Genomic DNA, 25,503 nt, shown 5'->3' with positions numbered 1-25,503 from the left:
TCAATCATGCCCAGACCAATGTACACCTGTTTTTTAATCCCTATGGGGTGGGTACTATGCACAGAACATGACCGAAAACCGTCATGAATTCAGTGTCCACCAGTCATGGCCACATTCCTTACCTGATGGGTACTTCGGGCATAGATACAGAGCTAAGGGCAGGGCTGCAGGCTAGGCCTTGTACCCATCAAGTGCAGAGGGCAAAGGTACTAGTCTCAAAAAATGAACAAGACGAAAGTTTCCATCTGTTTGATACTGCGGCCGATGATCAGGGTGTAACTGCGGGCCTTGCATGTGCTGAGGCAGGGGTCAACGCACACCATCATAAAAACCAAGTTTTTTTTCTAATTTTTTTTTAAAGTTTGTTTATTGGCTCGGTTAATAAAAAACCATCGCAATTCCAAAATGCATAATAATATAAATACTTTGCCTACTCATTACGTTAATAGAGACCCATAATAAAAACATAAAAACTTATTTGAAACTAAAACATATCACATATCATGGTAAAGAGTTGTGCATAGCTAAAATATTCTTCACTAATTCCAACCTTGGTCTTGAACTTAACTTTAGGACTTTCTTGCTCCCTTACGAACACTATAATAGTGGATGAGTGAAGCTGAGTGAGAATCCTAAGTAGTACCTAGGGCTGTTTCCTGGCTGGAACTAAACTTTCGGAGCTTTACTAATCATAAAATGATGGCCCTTGCACACTCAGCTTCAACTTTATTCACTAATTCTTTCTGAGCCTGTACCATGAATTTGGTCCCTTGACAAGAAAACGGGGTTGAAAGTCTGCTAAGCCTGCTTATAATGGCCGGTCTGCATGAGCGTATGTTAAGTGTCTTAAAAATGTTTTTCAGATATGATGTCCTGAGGCCTAGCAAAGCCGGGCACACACAAAAAATGTGTTCTAATGACTCTTGTCTGTACCCACACAGTCGACAGGAATGTGTCAGATCCTGCTGTCTCCATGAAGGGACCATATCCTTTGTTTCCATCAACCCAAAGCGGAAAAGCATAGACCGATGTTTCAGCGACTGGTTGAAGGTTGCTGCTAGGTATTCCTGTGCCCATAAATTTTGTATGTTGTTATTATAGTCCAGGCGTGCTGCCTGCTTGCAAGTTTTTGTTTATCAGAATTTAAAGATTTCTTCTTAGTGACAGCGTTTGCCTTCCGAAAAAACTCATTTTTGTTCGGGTTCTGGTCCCAGGCTTCTAGCAAACCTAGTGCTTTAATGCAGTTATTTATGTGATGACCCCAGGTGCTTTTATCATTGTGTCGCTGTTGCTCCTCAATTTCCATCCAACATAGGTTGTTTAGAGTACCAGTCTCTGCTGCACGCATCCTCCAGCATAGTTTAATAAAGGCACTCATCTCTGAAATTCATAGTTTTTCAGACCCAATTCTAAACGAACCTGAGCTGGAGATGCTGGTCGTGGTATCCGAAAAACTGTTTTGTAGGCCTTTGTCTGGACTTGATTGGAAAAAACTGCCTCCTTCCCCAGCATAATTTCGGCGCCATAAGTGATGGTGGGCATTAGCCGCGCATGCCATGATAAAAACCAAATAAATTCACAGAAAGATAATTTATTAAATGGATATTCCTGTTGTCTGTAAAATAAAAAAAATAAAAAAAACTGTAAAGTACGAAAAAATAAACATTTCCAGAAAAAGCTTCAGTTGATTGGGAAATTATGGTTACGTTAAAGATCCTAAAACTGCTAAAATGGATAAACGTTTTTATTCATGCTGTCAAGGATACATCTTCGGGCTTATTGTGAAAGTTTCATCGAGTAACAAAGTATGAGTTTGTGCCACCCACACGCATTAACTGTACAAATATTAGGAACATATCAGTTTAGGGCAACACATTAAATGTTTATCTTCATAGCTTTGGTAGATGTGTTTGTATGATGTATTTGTGAGAAAGTGGAAAGGTTGTAAAACCCAGCACACACGATAAAGAAACAGTAAAACAATTACTATGTGTTGTGGCTGGAAGAACATTGATGGGCCATGTGTTCTGGAGTAAGCCTGCCCAGACATTCCTCATAGGTAGCTTTCCTTGAATATTCTCCTGGCACACTGCTCACTTCTTTGTATATAAATACGAAAAAGTCTAATTGGGAACATAACAGGGATTCCCTGTGATTCTTACAGGCCCAAGGAGTGCTTGCCTTGGTCATTTGGCTATGCATTGTTGTCGTGTGTGTGTCATAACAACCTTCCATTCTGCACACTCGTGTATTACAGGTAGTAGTTGTAAAGGACAACGTTTGAAAATGCCTTGGCTTCATGGCGCTGCTGTTGCATGGGACATAGTACTAATAGGAGACGTTATCAAAAGGCACTATAAAGGTTAAAGGAACGCTATTCATGTAAATACATTACATTATTAGAGGCCTGTTTCATGGGGGCATGCTAGGGAATGGATGGTCATTATTTCTGTTATTTGTTTCAGAGATTATTTCAGGTACAAAAAGATTAATTTCACCAAAGTGTCCTATGTTCAGAAAGCATCGCTTCGGTTCTAAGAGAAATACATGGATCTACATAGGCTTAATATTAGCAGAAGTGAACAACTTGAGCTTGCATCTGAGAACATCTGGTTCTGAATCTGCACATCTGCAGATGGTAATAAAAACAAACCAAAGCATTTCATCTCCACTACCTGAGGTGGTTTTCTTTCAGCAGAAGGCGATTAGTAAGGTGCGGGATACACAGTTTGCAAATCACAAACGCAGCTGGAAAACATAAAAAAATGCAAGGATTTTGGAAGAGGTTCCCTTCTCATGAATCTTTCTAGCAGGGTAATTGGAAATCAGGGAAAGCTTTCGCCTTGGAAAAATAAATGACTAAACAAAGAAAATCACTCCTGGAGAGAAGGAAGGCAAGAAACCACGTGGGGTGGATCGGAGCCCGCCGTTGCATCTACCGGGCAGTGCTAACAGTTCTTTGCGGGGGGAGGTGAGGCACTTGGGAACTGCCCTAAGCAGAGCGGAGTCGCAGACAAGGATAGGAATTTAGAATGAGAGCTGACATGGACATGAGCAAGTTGGAGAAAAGGCGCGGAGCGGTAGGAGAGCGCAGGGGGGCACCGTGAGGCAGCGAGGGGGAAGCAGTGCGAAGGCAGACCGAGAGAGCGCTGAAAATGAGCCGCGCGCTGGCGCAGCAGCGCGGAGGACGCCGCAGATGATTTCTCGCCCTAGCGCTGCGCCAGCTGTTTCCTCAGAGCGCCGGCGGGTATCTGCGAAGGGCCGCGGAGGATGTGGAGTGACGGCGAGTCGGAGGGGCTGCAGACCTTAGGGATTGTGGTGGTGGTGTGCTCCTCTCTGAAACTTTTGCACTACCTCGGACTCATTGACTTGAAAGATGGTAAGAGCGCTTCCAAGTTTGCTTTATGCTCCCTAGATGTGAGCTAAAGCTGCAATAGTCTAAGTGGTGAAATCTTTTGTGGAATGTAGGGTGTGAGAATTCTATTATTAATAATATATATTTTTAAATAATGCGTCCATATATTTTGCTATGCCGTTTCGGAGAGAATATGTCAGTTAACTCATTGAGAGAGATCATGTAGTATTTGCGGAATCGTTTTCTATGAGTTAAGTAAAATTAAAATTATTTTATTCGTGGCATTGGCAAGGCGCAGTACCGTTCTGACTTTTCATTTCTGGTTTATTGTCACCCAGTAAAACAATGTCTTCAAAGCAACACAAGCACTTCTCTTTCACGATGTAACTACTTATCCTTGGTGGAATATTAAATGCCAATTAGTTGGGAGCAGGATTCTCTTCATTGCCTCTTTGTTTCAGCACCCACGGCTTGAGCACTGTCTGCTGCTCCCGTTCACGCAGCAGGACAGTCACCACGAAGCAGCCGAATTGCATGTGATATAAACGAGTGTATGAAAACGTAATACATATTAAGTTCAAACTATACAATAACAGCTTGTATTACCCTGTATTTTCTACATATTTTGTAATTTTAGGCACACACTACTTCCTGTTTTTCACCATAACAAACAATAAATAAATACCTTTATGAAATAAGTTCACGTTTTCGGTCTTTCTACCATATTTATTACGCCGTTACTGAATCGTTTGCATAAATTCGTCGACAAATAGTAATATTTGATTTCTCAGCATTATTTTGCCTAGAAATAAAAAGATGATTTCAAAGTTTCTTTTTACGGAGGAAGACATTCTCCATAACATGGCTGTCTTTCAGTGGAAGTACTCAAGACTGCTTTAACTTGTACTGGATGTTGAATAATATTTCCAATGGCAGCGTTTTTTATGGTATTTCTGAAATTAAAGTGCTGTATTCGAACACTTGTATACTGCTTTGTGGGGCACTTGTCTGCATAAGTACCATGCTACTCCATGTATGGTGTATGATAGTAAGTGTGTTTTCTTTGTTTTGATCCTATGTGGGATGTGTAGCCCTGTCGTGGATGATGACCACCTAGGTGCAGTTATCGTAGAGGTGGGTGAGCCAATGAAAGCTCAAGCTAGAAGCCTGACTCTAGTTCAGCCAGAGGTCCTATTGGAACCTTGAGCCCAAAACGAGCTGACGTTTCTTTAAAGGCAATGTGGCCTAGTGGCTACAACTGACCACCATGCAACATGTGGAGCCAGGCTATATTCCTGGCCTTCTAGCACCCTGTGAATCCTGGTAAATCTCCTTCTACTAAAAAAAGTGTAACGTAGTCCATGTCTGTTGTCGAGTGCTCTTATACCTTTGGGCAAGATTTGCACTATGTAAAACTGCGAAAAATAAAATGTGGAATCCACCTGTCACAAATGCTCTAAACCTAACTCCAACAATTTATGGTGAGGCATTAAACTTTGATGTGAGAAAGAGCTACCCATCTAGTGGCTGAAATGCATAGTGTAAAACAGGAACATCTAGGATAAATCCCCACTTCCATGCCTGACTAAATTTTGTTTTCCTATGCTACTTTATTTCATTGAGCCTCCTTTTTGTTTGCTACCATATATCAGAGCATCTTCAAATACATGAATTCAGGATGTGCTTGTAAATATATCTCTATAGTGTTTGATTTGTTAACTTATAATGTTGCTACTTCTATCATAAGAATGTAGGTCACATTTAAGATACCTATGACAACTTACTTGCCTCTTAGTTCACTAATAGCATTGACATCAAGGGGGTAATAATGTTCCTCAGTGCATGCTTAGAAACTCTCACTTTTAATAAATATGTCTCAAAACTGTAATAAAATCTGATGTACTAAGGTGAAACGCTTCTGTGTGTGAAAGAAATACACTCTTTCAAATTTTGAGGAGACTTTATCATAATTGTTTACCAAATGTTTTTTGCCTACTTTACATGCTTAATAGTTTAAAGAGCTGGCTCTTGCGGCAGCTCTTAGAACCAAACCGACCCTTGGCTCTGCTTTGCCAGTTAATTTGTTGGCTCACCCACCTCTACATTGTCCCTATGGGACACAATGTCTAGCAGTCTGTTTAAAGTGCAAAAGGTAGGTTTTTGGTAAATTGCCAGCTTGATCAGCTCTTCAGCTCCTTTTGTGATATTTCGTATGCCCCCAGTCCACTGAGCTGGTTAATGCACAGGGTTGTCCATTCTGTGATATTTTTCTTTGTTTATGGTCCTGAACAGTCATAGGGTGGATTATGTGAGAGCTGGTTAGGAGGGCAGCTGGAATTGACTTTTTACAATCATCCCTTATGTGAACGTCTATGTGAGATGTCAAGAAGCGGTCATAGTATCTAGTTAATCAGGACATGCAGTGGTGGACAAAATTAGTGTCCTTTGGTGGGCATCCGTATGTGGCATAACTCTTCAGTTATTGTTTGCCTATTCAAATCATGATGGGTGGTTTGCCACTGTGAGCTTGTACAGAAATGGAAAGGAGACATGAAAAAGAGGGGTTTGCCCTATGTGAGTGTAAGAGGGCCTGGAAGAATACACACATTATTATGCAGCCTTTGTGTACTACTATCACTTTTATAAAGTCTGAGTGGTATTATTTTTATTAGCAAAGTCGAGCAGGGTTATGCATGAATTTACAGAACTATATAATAGCCAAGAGTGACATATATCAGCTGTTCATACCTTACTTGAACTCAAGAAGAAGTAGCGTTTGCCAACGTGAGAGTGTGCTGTTCTGACTGCTACATATATCTGAGTCTTGTAGATTGTCATTGAAGGAGTGATTCCTGTTGTGGGTTTCATCTCAGGGCTATGGGATGTAGTCTTATTCATGGAAACAGCCACGTTTTCACCTCTCTTATGGACTATAAGTGCCCTTGGATGCTTTAGATCTTGTGATAATTGTTAACCACTTGTCCTCCATAGCTCCTACCAGCTGTCCTCCATCCATGCCTTATCCATCCTCCACCAGCAGCAACACTGGCATGGACAGCTCTATAAGTGGTTAAAGGCCCCATGTTTCCAGTATGTCATACAATCTTTGGTTATTTGCATGCTCCATATCTAGGTCCTAACTAAAATATGTTCTGTTTTGGTTAACTTTGTCACTATAAAACGCATTCTCATGCATATGAGTCTGGTACTGGTGCAGGTGCTTTAAGTGGTAAGTTGAAGAGTTAATATGACTGATATGATGGCTAAGATATCGGGCGGTTTTGTTTGTATAATGGTGGCTACCTTAAGATTCTATTTATTGATGAAGGTTAGTATGGTAACCGCTCCAGCATTTGTTTCTTCTAGAGCCAGAGTGTATATGATAAAACAACCAAAAAGCAACTACTTTAGGATATTATTTATGGTCCTAAAATGAATGCCTTAGTGACAAATCCCCAAAAACCTTAAAGGAAAGAGTTAGCAAAACTGAAGCTTTGGCAACTCGAGTCGAAAAATGAAAAATGCGTAGATAAAAAGTGCCTATGCCTGGAAATATACCTTTTACACTGAATCAATTTCTTCTGCTCTTGTTGTTATCTGTCAACTAGTTCAAGTCTCACTTCCTTTAATGTGGAATTTGAAACTATAAGTTCCAGAATGTGTTGATTCCAGAAAAAATCAGGATTGGCTGAAAACCACCCACATGACATGGTGATAGTTCACAACTTTGGTAGTTTATAATAGTTCCACCCACTGGTTGGTTTACTATGACTTAATTGGAGACTACAAAAGGAATGCCTTGGTTGCGCTCATGCCCCAGGGCAGCAAGATGGAGCCATCCACCTTGCACAATCTTGTGAGATCATGTAAAGGGAAATGCCCAGATGGAGGGAAATTACAAATTGAACACTTCATGAAGGCATGTCCCCTTTTCCTTTCCATTTTAGTAATCATTGTAGTTAAATTACAGAGGCGCACATGGAGGGTCGGTAGCTTCTTGATGAAAATCAAAGATTATATTCACTAAATTAAAGCTTAATTATTTCACCAACCATGTGTCATGCCAATCAACTCACATGCATTTTATTGTCCTATAAGTAAGGGATGATTGATGACTAGTGATGCATGTGATGTACTTGACTAGCTCTCATGAGAAAAAGAATGGTAGTTATTGAGTTCACCTTGAGGAGTTTGGGAGCTTGTGTCTTGCCACAATGTTCACTCCTAGAGACCATGGTTTTAAATATTTGAGTGACCTTCAAGAGAGACTGGGAAGGAAAGAAAGAGCTGCTCTTTGCAAATGCCCTAAGATCTGTAACCCCAGGGTAATACATAATGGAAAACAAGATGAAATAAAGAAACTATCAAGAAATTTACAAGCATATTTAATGGAAGCCATGTGAAAATTATCTGTTGGGATCGGCACGTGGAAATGTACAATACTGCCAATGTGGGCACAAAGCCCACCAGACACAGTTTCAATCATGAAGTTATTCCATCCAGACATAGTAAAGTATCCAAAGAGGGTGGCAAAGGAGAGTGAGGGGATATTTCAATGCTGATGGCGAAGTCAGACTAGCAGATAATAGTTGTTGAAGTAGTGTGAGCATCAAATAGTATAAAAACGGATGTTCACCTGCTATCAGTGAATAAGATAATTCAAAGAGCTGTAACTGGAACGTTCTGAGGGACTCTGTATTTCATGGACAATGTTCACGATCCACATTGACAGACTGAACATTCAACTAATGCTGTTTTTTAAAAAAACATGTCAGTTCCTATTGCTATCTTAGCAAATCCAATCAGTAAAGTACTATACTCCTATATTTAGTGTTCCACTGAGAAAGTAGGTCGGTTAATTAATCAATCAATACATCTTTAGAACATGTAAACCATAAAAGACAATAAAAACAATAGAAAACATTAAGACCTTGCAATAATAATCTGTATACACGAGAAAAGCACCCTTTAAAACACCGTATCATTCTAAAATCATTGATTTCTCCATTTGGACAGCATTACTCAAAAAGCATTCAACATGATGACAGGTTCTCAAATCAGACATAATTTGCAGGTGTAACAACGCAGGCCTATCTTGCTTAAAATCTAATTAGACAAAAATGGGTTTAATTTTTTTACGCATATAAGACTAGAATGGACATACCTAGACAAAGTACACAGTGTCTTGAATAGAGTAATCGTTATATTGACAGGGAGTATCAACATCTTCAATCGTCCAACTCTTTGGGGCAAGCAACAAATGATAAAATAAGTTGAATCTAAAACGGCAAAACAAAAAACAGTGGGAATTTGACAGCACATGATTTAAAGAAGATTCCTGAGAGTAGTTTAAACCAGAATGCAGGTTTTTACAGATCGCATGATTAGGGTTCCTTTTATCGGACCCCAATAGCTTAATTGCATTCTTAACCCACGCGATATCACCCTTAACTTTGGAATCCAGACAAAAGAACAAGTCAGGACAACCTAGTTTTAAGAAGCAATCTTTGAAAAAATTACAGCACAGAATCTTGTTGGCATGGTCAAGGCTTAAACAATCTTCGATAATAAGTCTGTTCAGTTCGAGTTCGTTCTTAATCCAGATAGCCAACCGCAAGGTAAGGGGATGAAACTTGATTAAATCTGAAACAAGCCAACTGCTAGCTCTTCATGACCATTAAAAGTGGACACACTACTTGTCAGTGAGAGCAGACGTTTAAAGTATCTGTTCTCAACAGATTGTAATTACGACAAACTGGAGTACCCCCAGATCTCAGTACCATATAATGCTACCATTAAGCACTTGGCTTGATAAATGTTCAGCATTGCAGGTACACATCTATGCTCTAACTTGGAAGCAAAGTTAAGTGCTGAAGTAGTACTTCTAAACAAGACATGACACCTAGCACTCACCAATAGGGACCACATGGGTAAAGAATCAAAAAGGATACCCAAACAGGGGAATGTTTTGACCTTATTAAGCTTGTTGCTTTTAAAATAGTGGCATTTGCCTTTTTTTTTCAACCCAGTAGCCATAATGGTGGACCTGGTAAAGTTAGTATTAAAACTAAGATTCTCCATAAAATTGACAAACTGTTCAAAAGTTGCTGCAAGCCTAGTGTGGATCTAGAGATTAGAACTGCATCATCGGCATAAAGTAGCACAATAACTGGGTGACCCTAACTAAAGGTAAATCCTGCCCCACCTCACATAAAACCTTGTCCAGGCAATTAATATGTAATGTAAATAAAAAAAGTAGTCAATATGCAATCCTGTCTGACACCCCTTTTCAAAGCAAACTTAGTAGTACATCCTTCAGAAGGCCCATAGTGAACAGTGGCTGTGTAAGGATCATAGTGCAAATCATGTAGTAAAGCAACAATAGAATGTTCACCCTATCAAATGCTGAAGTTAAGTCCATACACCCCAAATGGGGTTGCTTCAATGTACTTGGCTATAATCAAATAAAGGTTCAAACCCTGGTCCACTGTCCTCTTACCGGGCTGAAAACTGTATTGCATATCTGACAAAACCTGGTGGTCATTGGACGAGGTTGTCTGTTGACTCAATAAGATTCTCCCTATCACCATGACTATAGAGCTATCAAGGAGATGGGACGATAACCACGCAGGTCATCTCTGTTACCCTTTTTTTAAAACAGGAACAATTATGGAATTGGTCCAAGAAGGGGGAATCTGATGTCTAATTGCTATTTTAATGTAAAGTGTTTTAAAGAGAATCCCAAGGAGAGACATTGGATTGGAACATATCCAGTGGTACTGCATCTGGGCCGAAGGCTTTCTTTATTGGGAAGGTCAATGATGGCATCTTTGATCTCCTCCCAACTAAATGTTAGTGGTGGGCTAAAGAGAAATGTGGCAAAATGGTCACCTGACCACCTGAAGAACTAACAGGGGTAGGAGAGTTATAGATTGATACAAAATGCTCAAGTTAAGAATTAGAAGTAATGATCTAAGAGACAGAACTCCTTACGGATGGCACTAAAAATAACTGGTTAATTGTTTTCCAGAATTTTGAACAATCTTTGGAAGAACAGGGGTCAATCTGATCAGCCCAGGCTTCCTGATTAAGCATTCTTTTACTAATTTTAATAACCAGGTTATAATCCCAGTGACAGTCAATAACTCTATTTTTATCTCTGAGTGTAGTGATAGGCTTGTAGGTGGGAATAGAATGTAGAGGAAGGGGGATTCTAGGTGGAGTGTTGAGAAAGGGGAGTCTGGAAGCGGTAGGAGGAGGAGAGGCTGAAGCTGGAGTGCTGGGAGTTGCTGTATTACCACCACTACCAGTACATCTGTACAGGAACCTACTATCAGAATACAGGACTATTCGTATCATCACCGTGTAATTATTACATAAATGGCGACGAGGAGACTCTGTGCAGAAACCAAGCAACTCCCTACTCCTAACTAATGTGAGCAACAGAAGAAACCCGAAAAATATATGGAAGATCTTGAACTGAATAACTGTAAGTGCCAAGTTACATATATTTTGAAGGAGCATGACTGTTTTCATAAGACCGTTTTCAGTGTGCCTAATAATGTGGAAAGGATACCAATAATAGTACGACATTAACGGTGAATCGATTATAAAGATTCACATTTCATGCCGTAGCAATCAGCTGTCGGCATTGCTGTGTAATTATTAATAGAAAAGAGCACACAACGGTTTTCTGAAAGTGTAAATTCAACGGAAAGAGCACGCAACGCTTTTCCGAAAATAAACAGTGCCATTCACGCGCTGAAAAAAGAACACTTCTAGCGCGTACTTCAAACAGAACCGGAACGCGAGGAAATGTAATTCCTAACACGCGCTAAAAATAGAATACCGGCGCGTGGAACAGCAAAGGGACAACAACGCGAAGAGATACAATCGTAGATGTAGCGGCATAAATCAAGAACTACTCACATTTTGTTGTCGACTCTGACTCCTGTCTGTGTTTTCATCGATCTCACAAGCAGCAACGCAGCAAAACAGAAGAAGGACTCTTACAAATGAACTAGAAAAAAGACTGTGATATGAAATACCACATTGGAAACTGAAGGAAGATTGTAATTATAGATTGTGATTTATTTTAATTTCTAGTTATTTTGAATTTAGTGCAGTTATGGCTGAACAAAGTATCTCAGCACCTCCATGTTTTTTTACCTTTGCCAGGAGAGCCAACAATTCCTTGGAAAAGGTGGAAGAACATTTTTTCTACTTATTTATTAGCGATAGGGGGGGACAGGTACAGTCCTCTTAGGAGACAAGCAATCTTATTGCATCATTTAGGGACTGAAGGTCGTAGAATATATGATGATTTGCCTGAGATATCCTTGGGCATGGGGGATGGACAACCTGCAAACCCATATGAAATGTCTCTACAAATGCTGGAGACACATTTTACTCCTAAAATAAGTATAGTATTTGAACAACATAAGTTCTTTTCTAGAATTCAGGGTTATGATGAGGATGTATTAACTTATGTTGCGGCCTTGAGGGGATTAGCAGTAACGTGTGATTTCCAAAATTTGAGTGACTCCTTAATACGTGATCAGATTGTACGCTGTACTAACAGCAAGAAAGTGAAGGAGAGATTGTTATCCATTGATCCCTCATTGGAAGAGTGCATACAAATAGTGCGAAGTATGGAGCATACTGAAACATGGATGAAAGAAATTGAAGTTAAGAGTCACATGAGGGACTCGGACAAGGAAAACACAGTTGAGGTGAAAGAGTTCAAAGTAAAGAAACAAGACAAGAATTCTGGAAACAAAGGAATTAAAGTCATGGAGAAGAGGAATCCTAACATTTTGTGTTATAGGTGTGGAGGTTTGGGACATATTGCCTCTAGTCCTATGTGCATTGCGCGTACCTTAACGTGTAGGGTGTGTGGAATAAGAGGTCATTTGGCCAAAGTGTGTAGGTCGAAGGGTAAAGTATTGAATAATAGTATCAAATCTGTGGATAATGCACAAGAAGAGCAGGAGGAGATTGTTCTAACTATTAATAGTGCTTTGGAAGTTAACCAACGAGAAATAGAATCCAAAACTGAAAGAAATTTCAAGAAGGAGAGCACTGTCAAATTGGAAAAACCCCATTGTGACATAATGTTGGAATCCAGATCTGTAAGGGTACTAGTGGATTCTGGTAGCTTATTTACTTTGATATCCAAGAATGTATTTATGGAATGTTTGGAAGGGAAGATTGAGGATTTGCAAAATGCAGACGTCAGAGCAGTTGGATATGGAGGGAATAGAATCAATATTCTAGGAATGAAGTGGATGGACATTTCGTTCAAGGGCAATGGAGTATACGGGAAGGTGTATATAACTTCTGACGGGTCAAATCTTTTAGGATGGCGACATCAGAAAGACTTAGAGATAGTACTGGACCCTAATGCAGTTGAACCTGTCATGATTGTGGAAAAAGCAAATATTGAACATATGGAGACTCAAGAAATGGAAACAGAGTGGTCCAGAAAGTTAATGGAAAAATTTCCCAATGTCTTTACTGACAAATTAGGTAAACTGAAGAAGTTTACACATCGCATAATTTTAAAGGAAAATGCGATACCAGTAGTCCACAAGGTGAGGTCCATACCATTCTTGATGAGGGAACCACTCCAACAGGAACTTAACAAATTGTTAGAGGAAAAGATTATTGAACCTATAGAGTCCTCGGAATGGTTGGCGCCTATCGTTGTGGCACCTAAGGAGGGAAACAAGATTCGTCTATGCATTGACTTGAGGGATTTGAACAAGAACATTTGGGTGGACAGGCAGCCTTTGCCGAACATCACAGAAATGTTGAGTATGATGTGGGGTGGTAAAGTGTTTAGCGTATTGGACATGTCTGCGGCTTACCATCAAGTTAACTTGCACCCGGATTCACGGCCATTAACATCTTTTGTTACTCCTTTGGGTGCATACCGTTACTGTAGAATGCCTTTTGGGTTGGCCTCAGCATCAGCTGTATTCCAACGAATCATGCAGAATGTTTTTAATGGGCTACAGAATGTATTGTGTTTCCAGGATGACATCATAGTAGTGGGAAAATCTTTGAGTGAACATGATGAGTTGATGGGGAAAGTCTTAGAGAGAATTGAGGCTCATGGGTTGACTGTGAAGAGAGAGAAATGTCAGTTGAGGAAAGATCAAGTGAATTATTTAGGTCACGAGGTATCTGCTGAAGGGATAAAACCAAAAAGAAGTATTGTAAGGGCGATTAGTGAGGCACCGAGACCACAGAACAAGGATCAACTAAAATCATTTCTGGGATTAGCAGAATACTGTTCAAAGTTTGTACATGATTTTACTGTGGTTGTGGAGCCTATGAGATTGTTGTTAAAAAAAGGGACAGTGTTTGAGTGGGGAGAGGAGTGTGAAACAGCATTTATGAGGATTAAGAGTTCCATTATCAATGCTCCTACTCTGGGACATTTTGATGTGTACAAGAAAACGATCTTAATGACGGATGCTAGTAGTGTGGGATTAGGAGCGGTTCTCATACAGGTGGTGGAGAATGAAGAGAAAATCATTGGATTTTCATCTCGTAGACTTCAGGGGGCAGAACGCTCATACTCTGCCATTGAGAAAGAGGCGTTGGCCTGTTGCTGGGGTGTAAACCACTACAGGTACTATCTATGGGGACTGCCTTTTGTACTTCGGACGGACCATAAACCGTTATTGCAAGTTTTTAAGTGTGGTCGAGGTTTGGAGGGAAGTATAACACCCCGGATATCTAGATGGTTGCTTCATATTATAGATTTCAATTTTGTGGTGGAATTCGTAAAGGGTAAGAAAAATGTTGTGGCCGACTGTCTGTCACGTTTGCCAGTTGATGAGAGTTCTGAAGAGGGGTCGTTAATGTATGAAATGGAAGTAGAGGTGTTTCCAATAGATGATGAGTTGGCATTAGGACAAGAGGAGTGGGAGGAAGCTGTAGTGGAGGATGAAGAATACTGTGAGTTAAGAAGGCTCATATGTGATCCTGATAGTAGTAGCAGTCTCCCACATGAAAGTTTGAGACAATATTTAGAGGTAAGGAATGAATTGAGTATTCAAGGAGAGAAAATATTAAGACGCGGGAAAGTTGTTCCTCCAAGGAAACTGAGGGTGAGGTTGATAAAATTAGTGCATGAGGGTCATCTAGGAAGGAGTTTAACCAAGAGGAGACTAAGACAATTTTATTGGTGGCCTGGAATGGATAGGGAGGTTGAACGGATGGTGAGTGAATGTGTAGCGTGTGGTAATAGTGACAAGACCAGAGTTCTCAGGCAGCCACCTTTAGGATGTGTACAGTTCCCAACACAACCATGGGAGAAGTTAGCTTTGGACTTTATAGGCCCAGTGGATAAATTGGGTAGGAGGAATCGATTCCTTGTTGTTCTGGTAGATTACCATAGTAAATGGTTCGTGGTTAAGAGTTTAGAACGAATCACGACCAGTAATATTATAGAATTTCTTAAGAAAGTGTTTTTGGAAGAAGGTGTGCCGAGAGTTCTGATTACTGACAATGGCGTGCAATTGGTGTCAGCAAGCATGAAGGAATTCCTGACTGGATTGGGGATTAAACATGAGAAGGTTGCGTTGTTCCATCCGCAAGCTAACGGATTAGTGGAGAGGGTGAATCGAATGATTATGGAGAATATTCAACTCTCTTTGGCGAATGGACTAGATTGGAGAATGGAATTGAACAGAATGTTGTGGGCACATAGAGTAACACCCCATTCGGTAACGGGGGAGTCGCCATTTGTTGCTCTTAAGGGTAGAGAACCAGCAACGAAGGAATTTCCTTGGTGGTTATGTGAAAAGAAACAAGTATGGTTTGATCGGGGAAGGATGAGAATGAGGGTAATAGATCAGCAGGAGCGTAATAAATTAAGATATGACATTAGGAGAAGAGTGAAGAAGATTGATGTGGCAGTTGGTGATTGGGTGGTAGTGAAAAGGTTTGGTGTAGTGAAGAAGGGTGAAAGCAAGTTTTCTAAACCACAAAAAGTGATAAAGGTGTATAACAGTGTGGTTAAGCTGGATGATGGAAAGGAGTGGAGTATGGGAAACTTATGCAAAATTAGGAACGGTTAATATTGTTTTAATTGTAATAGATATTATCTGTATATAGTTTTGTGTGTATTCTCTTTTGTAGGATGTGTAAGGGGGGAGATGTGTAGTGATAGGCTTGTAGGTGGGAATAGAATGTAGAGGAAGGGGGATTCTAAGTGGAGTGTTGAGAAAGGGGAGTCTGGAAGTGGCAGGAGGAGGAGAGGCTGAAGCTGGAGTGCTGGGAGTTGCTGTATTACCACCACTACCAGTACATCTGTACAGGAACCTACTATCAGAATAAAGGACTATTCGTATCATCACCGTGTAATTATTACACTGAGCTTCTCCTGCAAAGCTGGCAGGGGTTCTCTAAGTTAAATAGAGCACAAATGATCAAACCATCTGTAAGGAATGTGAAAAATAGTTTTTTTAGCTGTTAAGATGGACCTCCCCTTGGTACAAATGAAGATAAAGGTGTGTAGGATATTCTCTGCCGGGTGTCTTTGTCCAAACAAAATAAATCTTCTTGCGAGAATTTTTAAACAATTCATAATAGAATTGACTAGAGATAACCTTATCCCAGCTGATTCTGTGACCCTGGTCTTTAACAAACACCTGTCCGGACAAAGCGTGATAAAGTGTGCAGAATTAAGTGACCAGGAAAAGGGTAGCATTTAATGAGTTGTGATCACTCTGGGAATCCCAAAATACCTCAAAATCCATAGGTGAAGGACTTAAGCCAGAAGAAACAAAAAAGTCAGTAATTGAAAAACAACCTCTCCCTGAGAAGGTGGGTACAGGTGAGAGACAGTTCTTGTTGGAGTTACCAATCTCGATAAGGACCTAATTAAAATCACTCAGAATAGCATTACAGAGTTTGCCCTGGATAGAGTGACTAAAATGGTAAGCAATCAGCAGCATAGGTGACCAATTGCAAATTTCATAGATAGTGCAAGAGTTGCATAAGTGAGTATTGAAGTCACCCTATAGCATAATGGATAAATTCCCTTTAATGAGATGAGTATGCTTTTTTAAGAGGCACTAACATCCAGAGTCTGAGGTGGGTTAGCATTATAAAAATTAACAAGTAACATGTTTCAAGAATTCTGAAAGCTAAGACACACTGTGAGTAAGTTAAGACAACCTGTCCTCTTGCTTGAAACCCCAGTTAAGAATTAATGAAATGAAAACCAAGAACCCCCGCCCCCCAGCTCTACCCAGACTGTTAACTATAGCAGGAACATAGAACCCCTTATAACCTTTCAGGAACAATCTGTTGATTGTCTCCTATGTCTTGGAAGCAAACACATTATGGGGGTCATTCTGACCACCGCCAGAAGACCGTACCGCGGTCATTCTGACTTTCCCGCTGGGCTGGCGGGTGACCGCCAAAAGGCCGCCCGCCCGCCCAGCAGGAAAGCACCAGCAACGAGGAAGCCGGCTCCGAATGGAGCCGGCGGAGTTGCTGGTGTGCGACGGGTGCAGTTGCACCCGTCGCGATTTTCAGTGTCTGCTAGGCAGACACTGAAAATCAATGTGGGGCCCTGTTAGGGGGCCCCTGCAGTGCCCATGCCATTGGCATGGGCACTGCAGGGGCCCCCAGGGGCCCCACGACAACCGTTCCCGCCAGCCTGGTTCTGGCGGTGAAAACCGCCAGAACCAGGCTGGCGGGAAGGGGGTCGGAATCCCCATGGCGGCGCTGCTTGCAGCGCCGCCGTGGAGGATTTACAGGGGCAGGGGAAAACCGGTGGGAAACCGCCGGTTTCCCTTTTCTGACCGCGGCTTTACCACCGCGGTCAGAATTGCCCTTGATGCACCGCCAGCCTGTTGGCGGTGCATCCTCCAACCCCGGCCGCCAGGGTCGGAATGACCCCCTATGTTTTTTCAATAGAGATATCCAACCAACATCACCCATGTCCCTGGCTACCCCTACCACATTCCAACTATATTATAACTCACCTGGGCGGAAGGTTTGTTGAAGCTGAGGTGGAGACCATTGGACAGGCAATCATTAGTACTAAGAGAGCTCAACAGACCAAATCTGTTGCTAGTATGAAAGCATTCAAAAAGTGGCCCACAATAACTTCAGTTTACAAATAAAGATTGCATGAGGGGAGGTGCTGCAGGAATATAGGTCAACAAACGACCCTCAACAGCAGACATCAATTATGTGAGAGTATTGGGGCCAGTACACAAATGTTTCTGAGAGCCTGGCCTGGGGGACAATTTAGGTTTACCTATCCTCCAAATTGGCCCTGCTTACTTGATAAGCGGTTAATAGGAAATAAAGAGACAGCGGTTAGAGGCATGGCCCAACTTAGCCTCCTCGGAGCTTCAATAGGTGTGGATGGGCCCAGCGCATTCTGCGCTGCAGGACAACTAGAGACCTTAAAAGCGTGAGGAAAGAGCATGGCCATCTTTCGGCTGCCCGGTCACTGAAGATTCCGGGACTTGTAGTCCCTGCTGTTGACTCAGTCCTTCCAAGTGGATTACATATGTATGATGCCCATACTGTTAAATGTACTTTCAATTACTCTCAATTGGAGCTTATTTATACAGTGATCACATGAACATCTGGCAGCGATGCAACACTTGTGGTTCTCATTTCGATCCCCACGTTGTACACCATGTGAAGTGTGAAACTCAAACAAATTACCCAGTAACTAAGCAGCCTGGCTTTCAGTATTTCCATACACAGGGGATTAACTTTTCTTTAAATGCCTCACCTTTCTGGTGGAAACAGGCTTGACTTGATACTTGTAACAGAAAAATGTTTTGCTCACTCTGGGGGAAGGATATGAATTAACCTCTACAACAGTGGTTGTACCATAAAGAACTTTCTGTACCGATGAGGTTTATGAGTAATATGTCACACTTATTAGAAACTTAAATTCAACAATTTAAAGTAAAGTAATTGAAGTGCTCCTGTAACTGTGCAGTGTGAGTGAATTATGTGTTATTATAAGTGTTGCAGTGCTATTTACATGAAAACTAAAACCAAACTGTGGTTAAAAGCATGAGGTCTCAAATAAGCATCAATAACCATAGGTACTATGAGCCTGCTGAATTTTTCAAAATTCAATCCACAATTTCGAATACAATGTTGATGTTTCGACCCCAATCAAAGAAATTAATTCAGGCGGGTCATCATCAGGGCAGAATATTGAAATAGGAAGCACCCCTATTTGTACTCACACATTCTATTCATGTTGTAAATAGCACTGCAACACTTATACTAACACATAATTCACCCACACTGCAGCGTTTTACAGGAGCACCTTGATTGCTTTACTTTAAATAGTTGAAATTAAGTTTATAATAAATGTGAAATATTACTCAAAAACTCATCAGCACAGAAATTTCTTTATGATACAACCACTGTTGTGGTGGTTAATTCATATCTTTTCCCCAGAGGGACCAAAACATTTTTCTGTTACATTATTCACTTACCCAAGTCCCAGGGTACTGGGTTGCCCCATTTTTTCAAAATGACTTGATAGTTGAACTGGACAGATTCAGTGCAGTGTTATATGGTTGCAATTGCCTCTAAGAGATTCTAATACATGCGTTTTACAAAAACAGCAGGATCATGTGTGTTAGAAATGGGGTCTTTGGTTGACAGTCAGGTTACCCCCTGTTCAAGCAAGGACCCTCACTCTAGTTAGGATAAAAGAGAATCACCCTCAGCTAACCCCTGCTTACCCCCTTGGTAGCTTGGCAGAGCAGTAGGCTTAACCTCAGAGTGCTGGGCGTAAAGTATTTGTACCAACACACACAGTAACTTAATGAAAACACTACAAAATGACACAACACCAGTTTAGAAAAATAGGAAATATTTATCTAGACAAAACAAGACCAAAACGACAAAAATCCAACATACACAAGTCAAGTTATGATTTTTTAAAGGTTTAAAATAAAAAGAGTCTTTAGGTAGTTGTAACACCACACTAGCGCTGCTAGCGTGAAAATGTACCTGGTTTGCGGCAAAAATAACCCCGCACGGGCGGTGTGCGTCGAAAATAACCCGGCACGGGTATATGCGTCGAAAACAGCTCGGCTCGGCGAGGCGCGTCGAAAAAGCCAGCCACGCGACGGTCCGAAGTCCCGCGGCGCTGGTTGCGATCTCTCAGCCTTCGTCAGCGATGCTGCGCGTCGTTTCTCCTGCTCCGGGCGTCGATTCTCCGGTCGCGTTTCCAGCGGCGTTGTTTCTCAGCTGCGGAGCCGGCGTCGCGTCGTTTTCTCAGCCGCGATCGGATTCGCGTCGATCTTTTCTCCGCACGGTGCTCGGTGCGTGTATTTTTGTCCTTAGGCTGCCAGCCTCTCCTTTCAGGGTCCCAGGAACTGGAAGGGCACCACAGAGCAGAGTAGGGGTCTCTCCAGAGACTCCAGGTGCTGGCAGGAAGAAGTCTTTGCTATCCCTGAGACTTCAATAACAGGAGGCAAGCTCTACATCAAGCCCTTGGAGATTTCTTCTTCAAGATGGAAGGCACACAAAGTCCAGTCTTTGCCCTCTTACTCTGGCAGAAGCAGCACTGCAGGAAAGCTCCACAAAGCACAGTCACAGGCAGGGCAGCACTTGTTCCTCAGCGATCAGCTCTTCTCCAGGCAGAGGTTCCCCTTGATTCCAGAAGTGTTTCTAAAGTTTGTAAGTTTGGGTGCCCTTCTTATACCCATTTTAGTCTTTGAAGTCACCTTTCTTCAAAGGGGACTCACACCTTCTTGTGAAATCCTGCCTTGCCCAGGCAAGGCCTCAGACACACACCAGGGGGTTGGAGACAGCATTGTCAGAGGCAGGCACAGTCCTTTCAGATGAGAGTGACCACTCCACCCCTCCCTCCTAGCAGAGATGGCTAATCAGGAAATGCAGATCACACCCCAGCTCCCTTTGTGTCACTGTCTGGTGTGAGGTGAAAAACAACCCAACTGTCAAACTGACCCAGACAGGGAATCCACAAACAAGGCAGAGTCACAGAATGGTTTAAGCAAGAAAATGCTCACTTTCTAAAAGTGGCATTTTCAAACGCACATTCTCAAAATCAACTTTACTAAAAGATGTATTTTTAAATTGTGAGTTCAGGGATCCCAAACTCCACCTGTCCATCCACTCTCTAGGGGAATCTACACTTTAATCATATTTAAAGGTAGCCCCCATATTATCCTATGAGAGAGAGACAGACCTTGCAACAGTGAAAACGAAATTGGCAGTATTTCACTGTCAGGACATATAAACCACATTACTATATGTCCTACCTTATCCATACACTGCACCCTGCCCTTGGGGCTACCTAGGGCCTACCTTAGGGGTGCCTTACATGTAAGGAAAGGGAAGGTTTAGGCCTGGCAAGTGGGTACACTTGCCAAGTCGAATTTACAGTGTAAAAATACACATACAGACACTGCAGGGGCAGGTCTGAGACATGATTACAGAGCTACTTATGTGGGTGGCACAACCAGTGCTGCAGGCCCACTAGTAGCATTTGATTTACAGGCCCTGGCACCTCTAGTGCACCTTACTAGGGACTTACTAGTAAATCAAATATGCCAATCATGGATAAACCACTTACATACAATTTAAACAGGAGAGCATATGCACTTTAGCACTGATTAGCAGGGGTAAAGTGCTCAGAGTTGAAAAGCCAACAGCAACATGTCAGAAAAATATAGGAGGCAGGAGGCAAAAAAGTCTGGGGATGACCCTGCATAAGCAAAAGTCCAACAATGTGCACAAAATATCATAATTCCTCCCTTCATTAAATGATAACACAAAGGTAGAGCAGATTTCTTAAAGTGGCGGCTAGCACGAAAATTGGCTATTAGAGTCAATGGCTGAAATCTCAAGGGATCGTGTCTCTCCATGTATTACAGTGATCTGATGATTACCTGCAGAGCTGTGACAGGTTAGATATATTGTGTTACTGAGAAAACGCTATGCTGTAAAACGGGCCTCTTTCTAACTTTATTTTTCTTTAGCCTTTAGCTGACGCAAGGTATTCTATAGAGATACAATCTGAGTTTATAGGCCCTTTATGGAATCCGATTTTTATAATTCATATCTTCAAATAAATATTTGTACATTATTGTTTTATTGTAAGGTACATTTTGTAACTTAATTTATCTCTGACTGAGGAGAATCCTCAGGAAAGGAAGTGGATGAGTGGGGCTGATGGAGGGGAATATTTCATTGCAAAGAGTAAGTGGGTATTACCCTATATTTGGTGATACCTGTAGGTGTTGGTACAAGCCAATATCAGGTTTAAAGGGCCCATGCCGCACATGACATGCCATCTGTAAAGTCTTGGTGCAGTCCTTAAGTATTGAAGCTTAGCTCACTGTTACTACAAAGAACGAGAGCAATGCACTGTTTTACTGTGCCATGTGAGGGGCTGTACAAAACAAGCAGCGACACTGAAGTTGCTGATTTTCTGTGTTACTGGTTCCAGATGGGATCAGTTGCAAGTGATGGCAGCGCTTTTCCAGTGGGTGAAGGTCTGTGATGGAAAGGTGTTTGCTGAACTAACACTTAAATAGAATAAAGTAGCCCCTATGATAGTGTGGAGAGGGTGTCTGCACCTGGTATGCTTGGCTAGAAGCAGACTGGGTCCTTTTCAGTAGTAACAACAAGAAACAGAAGACACATAGCACATATATTGTCATGCTACTGCAGTACAAACTATCAGTTCATTTCCCTGAAAAAAAGAGAAAGCTACTGTTGGTTCAAGAGAATTATGTCCCAATCAAGGTTCTTTGCATACACCGAAGTGTCACAGAACTCCCAGATTTTTATACTGTATGTAATCATCCAACCCTTAAATGAACGATATTAACCCCCTATCCCCGGTTGTTTCTAAACCAGGTAAAGTATTATGATTATCTTGAACATCCCTCACTGAAAAGAAAGGGAAAGCATGGGCTGTAATGCCAAAACCAAGAATTATGTAGGATGAAGACCAAGAAACTCATTCAGGGAAAAACTCAGGTTCCTTTGGATGATTTATTTTGACTCATGGAGATTGTAAAAAAAAACAAAAAACTGTCAAGGTGAAGGAAGAGTGTGGTCAACAACTTTCACACATTCTACGGAAATGCTTTCATAGCAATCTGTCAGGACGTTATCAGAAATATGAACTAAAATTAATTTGAATTATTATTATTTTGTTTTTACAATACATTACGGTATGGCTATTCAAGTTATATATGTTTGCAACATTCTTATTGATTTGCATTTTGAAATGCAACTCACTCCTGCAAGTAAGAATTTTTAAAAGCATTGGCTTGAAATTAAACTTGAAAACCGAAATAGTAACACAAAGTAAAGTTAATTTAAGCCAAAACCCGAACAAAAAAGAACATTCTACAAGTTGAAAAAATGTTCCTCAGCCAAATCATGTTTTCCTTTGCTTTTACCTTAAGAAGGGGAAACCGTGGACTGGGAGACAGGAAGGCACCAAAGCTGAGTGTGGCATGTCCAGGACACCTACTCAGGGGTCCGAGACTGTGTGGAAAATTAAATGTTATTAGCAGATTGGTAAAATGTATATAAATAAGAAAAACTGTAAAACTGCAAAATTTTATACGGTCTATAAATGTGAAGGAATTTAAAATTGGAAGCTTTAGTCGGTATCCTTGCTTCATTCGTTGGAGCAGCAGAAGAATAGCAAGCACATTATAGTATGGGCGATTTGTGCCCTCAATAGAGGTGCCAAAAATAAGAAAGCATGCATTAAAGGCAAAACACATAGTGATATGCTAGATTTTGGCATGTCTCTTTGTCTTTTAGATTTAAAAACTGAATTTAGAAAAGTTCTAACCTTCCCATTACAATTGAAATTCTTATTTTTCTATACTTGTAAAGTAAGCACAATATTTCGTCAGGTTCATCAAAATAACCAAGGTACACAAAAAATGTCCAATGAGTACACGTCTGCTCCAAATACACAAAACTCTCCAGCACGTATCGTGCAACAATTCGTAATTTATTCTCATAGACGGCTTCTCCAACACGTTTCTACAGCCGACACGTGTTTCGTCATCATTACTTTTTCAAGGCTGCAAAGAAAATATACAAGGTGACAATTATGTATATACATACCAACAGGGATACTTTTCATTTAATTACGAATTAAGTGCATAAAAACACAGAGTCAACCCATCAAAGGGCATTGTCCCCTATCAAGAATGGTGCATAACAACAGAAAGATGATCAACTGTGTGCAACCAGAGCAGTGCGGGGATTCACACTGCAAGAGATTTTCAGATTTTCGTATGCAAGCCATTCTGATCAGTAAATACGCCCAAGAATCCAAAAAGAAACACCAAGTGCCAGACAGGACAAATAAATCAATATTAGTGAATGAAGCATGAACAAGGATCGCTCTAGTGGCTATACATAAAGAATACAACACAACATACCAAAGCATGGGGTGATTCTCCATAGAATGTATATGAATGTGCTGTTGCTGAAAAAAGCATAAAAGGGACAAAAGAAAATACATAGAATTATCCATCTACAGAAAATTCAATGAAATACATATCTCTACCAGTCACAAACTATATCAAGTCATGTTTTACTCTTTAAAACCCGAGAAATTAATCAAAGCCAAAGACCAGGGCGGAGGCAATTGCTGTATATTTGAGCCAAAATAAAATTCTTTACTACCCGAAGGTGCGGAAATCTTGTCTCTAGCTTAGCCATCGTGCCTAATGTTGTAGAATAGAACCTTATTGATTGTAATTGGGGTGTGTATAATTATAAATAGGGTAGGTACTATTGGTTTGGACCTTTCACATTGTAGCTTGTTGGTAATAGAAGGGGGATATAGGTGCATTCGTAATGTACAGCATTAGGCACAATGGCAAAAAAAAAAAAAACATAACTGGATATAGTTTGGGACTGGTAGGGATATGTATTTCACCCTTAATTTTTGTGATTCTCAAAAAATGTTCAAGTTTTTAGTGATACTAGCGATACTAAATACATTTCTCAGGTTGAAGCGGTAGAGGTATGGTGCAAAAACACTGTTAACAAGAACACAATTACAGAATGACTCCCAAATCACCCAGGCAGTTCCCCGATATCACTCCAGTGCATGCTGTAGAGAATGCCGCTCATAGTTATCATCAAGACACCTCTCCCAGTAATAAAAGCCCTCTGACCTGGTATAGACCTGGTTATTTATTTTTAAGGAAATAATAAGGCAATGTTGGCTCAACCACCTGCTAGTATTTCCTCCACAGGTGTTTAAAGATCATCCTTCCTGTTCTTCCTCTCTTTTAGTCTTCAGAAGATAAAAAGGGGATGTGGAAATTATAAGGTCAAAGCAAGCAGTAGCATTAGACAGGGTATCTCCAATCAATGCATAACACTTCCTACTGCAAATATATGCCTGTCAAGAAACATTACGTAATTTAGTGCTGTAGGATTAATTTGTTATGTATCCCACTATAACAGATACCTCACTGTACACTGGTCTATTGGAAATGTCTTCATTGCAATAAATAAAGCACTTTAACATAAAATATCTGTGAAGGACATTTTTGGTTTGTTTCAGTTGTTGGTGACACAGACTGCACACCTTTTTTTGAAGTTTCCTACAGCCTGGAAGTCAATGTGAGCTTCTGTGGTGAAGAAGCTTATTTTCAAAAGGGCCATTGAGAGTTTCTAAAGCAGAAATGTTTATGGTCTAACAGTCTTGTCCCCTTCTTTTCCTTTGTCCCTGAAAGCCTTTGATCTGCTGGAAGGGCGGCAGTCAGAGGGTGTCTGTTTGCATATGTTAGCTGAGTTTTCATACAGGTCAAAATATGATATTACTATTGATTTGATCCATGAGTAGAAATCTTGTGAAATATTGATTCTTCCATAGATCAATAATTAAGCAACATATTTAAAATGTAGTTAAAGTGTTAAGAATTTCAATTCAAACTGCATGTAGGCTGTGAACATGAAATCTGTTGCTAACACAATTACATTCTTATACAGGGTTTTATTTAGTCATTTGAGACATGAAAGCACTTTGCTGAAAGCAGACAGCTTACTTTCTGGCCATCTAGACATTACTGATTTTAAAATATTACAAGGTATATTACAACATTCTCTTATAT

At 40.8% G+C, this 25,503-nt stretch overlaps 1 protein-coding gene across 2 annotated transcripts in view; it reads left to right on the top strand.

The window, feature by feature from the left end:
- KCNIP1 (potassium voltage-gated channel interacting protein 1) overlaps nucleotides 1–25,503 on the top strand; it is a 1,382,576-nt gene that overhangs the window by 962,060 nt on the left and 395,013 nt on the right. The window contains exon 1 of one of the 2 annotated variants that reach the window (XM_069199337.1): nucleotides 2,899–3,379. The exons of the other annotated variant lie outside the window; for it this stretch is intronic. Within the exon in view, the coding sequence (XP_069055438.1) occupies nucleotides 3,271–3,379 (109 nt within the window). The 5' untranslated portion in view covers nucleotides 2,899–3,270. Of the gene's footprint in view, nucleotides 1–2,898; nucleotides 3,380–25,503 lie in introns of those variants that run through there. 2 annotated transcript variants of the gene reach the window in all.

The sequence above is a fragment of the Pleurodeles waltl genome, chromosome 7 (genome assembly GCF_031143425.1).
Source record: "Pleurodeles waltl isolate 20211129_DDA chromosome 7, aPleWal1.hap1.20221129, whole genome shotgun sequence".
NCBI lineage: Eukaryota > Metazoa > Chordata > Amphibia > Caudata > Salamandridae > Pleurodeles > Pleurodeles waltl.
This window is presented reverse-complemented; position numbering and strand designations above follow the sequence as displayed.